This window comes from Olea europaea, chromosome 5 (assembly GCF_002742605.1).
Source record: "Olea europaea var. sylvestris chromosome 5, O_europaea_v1, whole genome shotgun sequence".
NCBI classification, from domain to species: Eukaryota; Viridiplantae; Streptophyta; class Magnoliopsida; order Lamiales; family Oleaceae; genus Olea; species Olea europaea.
The window spans coordinates 4226984-4233814 of record NC_036241.1 but is presented as its reverse complement, the minus strand read 5'-3'; the positions used below and the strand labels follow the sequence as shown (position 1 = coordinate 4233814).

General features: G+C 32.7%; 1 protein-coding gene across 3 annotated transcripts in view; it reads left to right on the top strand.

Moving 5' to 3' along the window:
* Positions 1-2682: 2682 nt before the first annotated feature.
* LOC111394448 (DEAD-box ATP-dependent RNA helicase 28) overlaps positions 2683-6831 on the top strand; it is a 14677-nt gene continuing 10528 nt past the window's right edge. For 2 of the 3 annotated variants that reach the window (XR_002702589.1, XM_023020275.1), the window contains exons 1-6: positions 2683-2818; positions 4814-5186; positions 5305-5496; positions 5632-5700; positions 5920-6026; positions 6649-6730. Coding sequence is in view for 2 of the 3 variants with exons in the window: in XM_023020275.1 (XP_022876043.1) it covers positions 4869-5186; positions 5305-5496; positions 5632-5700; positions 5920-6026; positions 6649-6730 (768 nt within the window). In the remaining variant the exon portion in view is untranslated. The remainder of the gene's footprint in view (positions 2819-4813; positions 5187-5304; positions 5497-5631; positions 5701-5919; positions 6027-6648; positions 6731-6831) is intronic. The other variant, XM_023020277.1, reaches the window with a different exon arrangement.

Genomic DNA, 6831 nt, shown 5'->3' with positions numbered 1-6831 from the left:
GTGTTTGTGTTTTTTTTTTTTTTTTTTTTTTTTTTTTTTTTTTTTTTTGCAATGTGTTAAATTTGTTGTAGGTGATGGTGGTTTTGGCAGCAACGGTGACGGTGGTGCTATTGGGGGCTTGTGAGGTGGTGGTCACAGGCGTTGATGGTAATCACAAATTATTTAGTCGATTGTGACCATTAAATTGGATATTGTTGATGTGTTTGGTGGATGCGGTCGTGATGGTTTCTGGTAGCGACGATTTTGTTGGTGGTAAAGCAGTGGTGGTGTTTGTGGCAGTGGTGACGATGAGGGTTGTTGTAAGTGGTAGTGGTGGCAGTGGAGTTGATGGTGGTATGTGACCAATTAGTTGACTTGTGACCAATTGTTGGTGGTAGTGGTGGTGGTGTCTGAATTGGATGTTGGATGTATGTGGTCAACTATTTGGTCCCGTCTGTGATTGTGACATTAAAATTCGATCATTTGTCATTAAAAAGTAGTCCGTGAACGTCAAATTTGAAAATGTGTGACCTTTGACTTATAGTTTTTTGAATTTGTGACCAATGATATGAGTTGTGACCTACAAAAATTTTTATTTGTGACCAATGAAATAATTTGTGACCTGTAAATTTTTTATCTGTGACCTTGAAATAATCTGTAACCAATTAATTCGAGGATATATGACCAATAAGTAAATCTGTGACTAATAATTATGAATCTATGATCATTAATCGTATAACTGTGACTTTAATATATTTAATTAATAAATATTTTCAATTAATAATAAAAAAAACCTGAATTTTGTATTTTTATTGTACCTGATCCGTGAATTGATATAAACAATACACTTTAGATATGATTTTTTCCCTAATTTACATATTTAAAAAAAAAAAGGACCGGAAAATTTTGAAGGTCAACTGACCCCACATGACCCCATGTGGGTCCGTCCATGGCTATCGTAAGTAGTAACCAATTTATATTATATATATATATATTTTTTTTATTTATTTATTTATTTATTATTATTATTATTTTTTGAACATTTATGAGCTGACCAAAATTTGATATTAGCATTGACTACAATAAAAATATATAATGCATAGACAGAATGACATAGTTAACCTTCGTTTAAGAAATTTTAGATATTTAATTTATAAATAGATTCAAATGATTTATGTATAAGTGAATACTATTGTGATTATTGAAATGTGTGTTTGGAAATGAAATTTTATCATTTATAAAGAATTATAAATTTTACGAAACAGATTTTTAATTGTTTTCGTCCATGTTTCCAACTATTGGTATAGAAATTCTGTCATTTATTTACATTGACAAAGAAATAAATTAACATTACTTGGGAAACAAATCAAACTAACTTTTATATAATAAATTAAATTATTTCTTAACTGAAAAATTGAAAGGAAGTTTAAGTTTAGCGATTTGAAATGATGTAAGAAAATCAAGAGAGTGACAATTAGGACTTGTTCATGCAATTTGAGTTCCGAATCTTTAGCCCCGTTTGGTCTTAATTATTTTAAATTTTAATCGGAGGAATAACATTTTTTGAGAGAATGAGTCGTTGAAAAAAAGATTTTTTTTTTCAATTTACGTATAATATTATTTTATGGAAGATTATATGATTGAAAATAGAAAAGAGAAAAATAAAAATTAATTTAATGAGGGCCAAATGGGTAATTTTCATGGTAATCGAGTGGCTACCGAATTCTGTGCAAATATTAGTCAAAATATTAATATTTTTTGCAATTTACGTATAATATTATTTTATGGAAGATTATATGATTGAAAATAGAACAGAATAAAATAAAAATTAATTAAATGAGGGCCAAATGGGTAATTTTCATGGTAATCGAGTGGCGAATTCTGTGCAAATATTAGTCAAAATATTAATATTTTTTGCATGAAAAATTGAATAAAAAATTAAATACTAATTTACCTACTCTTAAGTTTCAATAGGAAAATAAAAGTGAAAGTTTTCGCATAGAGATGGTAAGGAAAATGCCTTTAGAATGTTTGGCTAATGATAGAAAGTTTACTTTTAGAAATTTTACCATTATTATTATGTAAAAAAATTAAAATATAAAAAAGAAATAAGAATTATTTTCAAGAACAATAATTTTATATTTAACACTCAAATAAATTTTGGATTACAATCGGGCAAAACATAAGCCCTAAACACATAGCGCCCATCGCCAAAATGGAGCTTTTGAAAAATGAATTCGACCCGCCATGGGCGGATCTAGGCCCGAGGTAGCTCCAGCCCAGACCCACTTGTTACCCTTTCTTTATTATCTATTTTTAGGTGGCCCTTCTCCAAATCACCAACAACCCATGTTCAAGTAAAGAATGGTCGAAGTCCAAGACAAAAAGGGAGTGTTTCAATAAAGATTTTTAAAGACTTTTAGAGATTTAAAAAAATTCGATATATTCAATTGAGATTTTTAGAGACTCTCTAAAAGTGATATTATTGATTTAAGCTCACAATAATTGGTCAAGTTAGGACACGTGAAGATGTAAGAAAATTTGGTGGAATCATTTCAAGCACCAACTTCTCAACCAAGGACTCAGTTGATTTTTTTCAAAAATCCAGTACCAACGTGCAATTAAGTAAATAGACGAGGAACCACTAATGCAAATTAGCTTCTATACTAGTCAACCGGTTCGACCGGCTAAATAGTGCTAGGGCACAGCCCAAACCAGCAATAGAAATTGATTCTCAGTCCGCAGTGCGCGGTCAGGTCGTAACGAAGAGACGAAGCCGGAGAAGAGGGCTTTTACTTCGCGGAGCATAATCTTATCCTTTAAGCGTATACTCTCCAAGGTAAATTCCTATTTCACTTCATAAATTCATATTCAAACATTAGTTACGGATCGAGTACTCCAATTGATGAGAATGAGATACGTATTACAAGCCAGGGAAGGAAGCGGAGTTATATCACTTAAGCGATGACTCTGCTTCTGGTATAGAGTTGTATAATTTATGCATAACTTGTGTGTGTGAAAAAAGTCTGTAATTTAGCAATTTTTATCTGTATAATGTGGAAGGTGCTTGATTTTCAACGTTTTTCTTAATGAGCGTTGAGAGTAAATGTTGAATGGGCCGTAGTATTTGCTGGTAGGAAAATTCGTGTGAATATTTTTACTCAGTTAGTCTTTGGAAATTTATCATATGCTTAAATTAATTGGTTCATTATATGAGTGCAGTGTATGAGTAATTCTCTGCAGTTATTCCAATGTGTTCTACAATCAGCGATAGACATGCTATTTTGAGGATTTAGTTTACTGAGGAACGTGGTTATACTTATTTAGCAAAATGATTGTGCTTAAATTTGAAGATGCAATCCTGTAGCAGTATTTTGGACCATGGCTTAGTGCTATGCTTGACCTAAATTGTATCTGCTATATAAATACTACTGTTATGTTTTTAATATTTGTTTTCCTAGTAGAGGGGAAATATGTGAAATCCTCTGAAAATTTTAATGTGTTCGTATAAATCTCAACAGTGTTCTAACCTTTCTATACATCTCAAATTTGTATTCATGTTAAGGAGAAGCTCTAGGGGTCATGGGATATATCTGTCACTGACAATACTGAGACTTTTATATAATGTTTGATGTTTCTTGTTTATTGAAAAATTTGTTAGGGAATGCAGTTATTCAGCTTTTTTCTTTTGTTAATCAGGCAGGAAGTAGCTTTACATGATTCCTGAGTGTTTAATATTTTTTCAACTTCTTGCTTGATATTTTTATTACTCTTTCAACCCCCTTTCTGTGAATGTGTTTTACCTCTGTATACTAATGACTTGTAATGGCTGTTAGCACAATAATTTCTTGCCCACATAATTCATGGGCATATTGTATGTCTCTAGGAATTGTTTGAGATAGCCCTCAATTGTTTGAGGTAGCCCCAATTTCTAGGAATCTCCTCCATTGTTTCAAGGTAGGCTGTAAGTTTTATTAAGTTGAATTTATGAGATTGGTTATCTAGATTGGGTTTTTTAATTTGATTTTTAGCCCAAATTGGTTTTTCTATTGAGTATTAATTTTATGTTTAAATATGTATAACTTTTTACTCGATTCTTTCTGATTTTTACTTTAATGATGTAAATAGTGTTTTTTTACTCGATTTTTTCTGATTTTAGTGTACCAGCAGTCCAGCACTTGATCTTTTTAAGGAAAGACAATGAATTAGTTCTTGAGATTCCAAGTTTGAGATTCATATTTTATTAAAATTTAATAGGTTCTCCAGCATTGTGGTCTCTCAATTTGCATAATGATATTTAGTTTTCCATGATAGCTACTTTCTTGTTTTTCTATTTCTTTTTCTATTTTTATTTTTTTGGTTATATTGCCTTTTGTTATGTATTTGTTTGGTTGATGGGAGTGCAGGTTGTTTCTATGTAGTATTTGAAAGGATTGTATTGCTTGCATGTATCGTAGTTTTTTTTTTCCTTCCAAAACATGGCTTAAAGCTTAATTTTCTCAATGAACTTTATATTTGTCTCATCTGATTTGTGTATGTATTTGTAGCAAAAGTTCTTTCCTAGCCAAGAATTCCTTTGAACTATTGTAGGTGCTTGTGGACCAATGCACATTACGTGTTAAAAAAGTGGTGATATGTTGCACTATTTATGTTTAATGTTTTTCGGCTAGAAATGAATTGATTTCACTATATGATTCGATGCCTAAATGAAGACTCAATGTTTCTATCTGTTCGGAAACATAAATATATTTTTCTTCAATTTTCTATCTAGTCCAATGGTTGCCTAGTTTTTATTTGTCATTTACCAAAATTTGAATAGATTGACTTTCTTAAGTTTCAGCTCCCCTTGTCAAAAATACTGGATCCACCCCTGCAGTCCCTGCATATTCATGGCTGAGGAGAAATTCTTGTTTGATCCACCCAGTGATGAAGAAATCGAATGTGATAGCGAGAGCCAATCTGACGAAGTAGATGAAGAAGAAGCAGAAGAAGCTGAGTCGGAAGATGAAAAAATTGGACCAAACAAGAAATCGCAGTCGCCATGGGATTTCTCTTCCTACTCTGAATCAGTAGCTGATGAACATTTCAGGCGCAGCACCACCTCTGTTGACGAAAAAATTTCCAATGCCCGCCTGCGCCACCCTATCCCAACCACCAATACCGACTCTGAAGAAAATTCTGATTCAGAATCGGAACCCCACCATCAAGTAACAAATAACATCCTTTTGATTTAATTGAGATTAGAAAATCAAATTTTTGTATTGATTCGGGAGTGGGTGTTGGATTAATTATGGTTCTTGTATTTGCCATTTTTTGCTTGTTTAGGAGGAGTACATGCCGGACGAGGAGGAGGAAGAGGATGGCAATCCGACAACAAGTGGGAACAATGCTAAGCCATTCTTTTCGCCCATGGAAGGAGTGTCATTCCATGCAAATTCGTTTTTGGAGCTGCATCTTTCCAGACCGTTGCTTCGGGCATGTGAAGCATTGGGCTATAGTAAGCCTACCCCAGTCCAGGTTCTTAATTAGTTTTTGGTTGTTCTTTTCAAATTATCCTTCATCTTTTGAACCTGGATGGCTTGCATTATGTTATTTTGGATATTGGTGATTCAAATTGATATTTCATTTTTTTTCTTCCCCCTTTCATCGTAGGCTGCTTGTATTCCATTCGCCTTAACTGGGCGTGATATATGTGGGAGTGCTGTTACTGGTTCTGGAAAGGTACATTACATAATGTGCTGATCACAGTAGGATTTATTTGTTTGCAATAAGTATTACTGTTTGATTGTGACACTTAGAGTGACAGAACTGTGTCCATCTTTTTCTTGTTTTGAACTTTTTATATCATAATATTAAGATATTTTTGGATGCGTCTTTACGTTTTTGTCATAAAGATGGGGTTTTTATACAAGTGATGATTTATTGTTCTTTACCATGCAGACTGCTGCTTTTGCTCTACCAACGTTGGAGAGATTATTATATCGTCCAAAGAATAGGCCTGCTATTAGGGTTCTAATTCTTACACCAACAAGGGAGTTGGCCGTCCAGTAAGTGCCACTTCAATTTTTTTTTTTTTTTTTGTACTTGAGTTTGTTTTATAAATATGTTTGTGTCTGTGGATAAATGTTTCTGGTACTTATTTTAACTTTTGGCATTATGGATCACACAATTATATCTTCTTTTTCTAATAAACACAAAGAAGTACACAGGACATGGATAACCTAATATGCATGCACATGGATAACTTATGATTTCTCCAAACAAGCAATAACACTTGGATGTTTCTTTATCTCCTCCATGTTGAAAAATTTTTAATGACATGAAATTGGGATAGTATTTCTACATTTGCATCCATTTACAGCAGAGTGAAGAGAATGCAAAATCATAATATTTTTAAGATTTAGAGTGGTAAAATGTGGACACTACACATATTTGCTGATTTGCATTTCCAGTTTTAAAATTAGCCTAACATTAGGTATTTAGGTTTCTATTCCTTTGGGTAGTGGAAAATCAATATTCAAACAGAAAGATCTTAAGCAAAACTGGGTAACCAAAGAATGGTTGGTGTCAAGTTATTACACCTTGAAAGTTTCTTGGAACTAATCTTTGCTTTCCTCTGTTATTTTTTTAGTCAATTCATCATCTGGTTTATCTGTTTTTATATCTCAGGGTTCATAGCATGATTATGAAACTTGCCCAATTTATGACAGAGATCAGAAGTTGTTTAGTTGTTGGTGGTCTCTCAACAAAGGTTCGTATTGGAATGTGAGAAGTCCTGTTTTGCATGGTGAAGCTTGATGTTGTATCATACTCTTATTTCTCTTTTGGATCCATTTTGACCTGTTCAAAAAC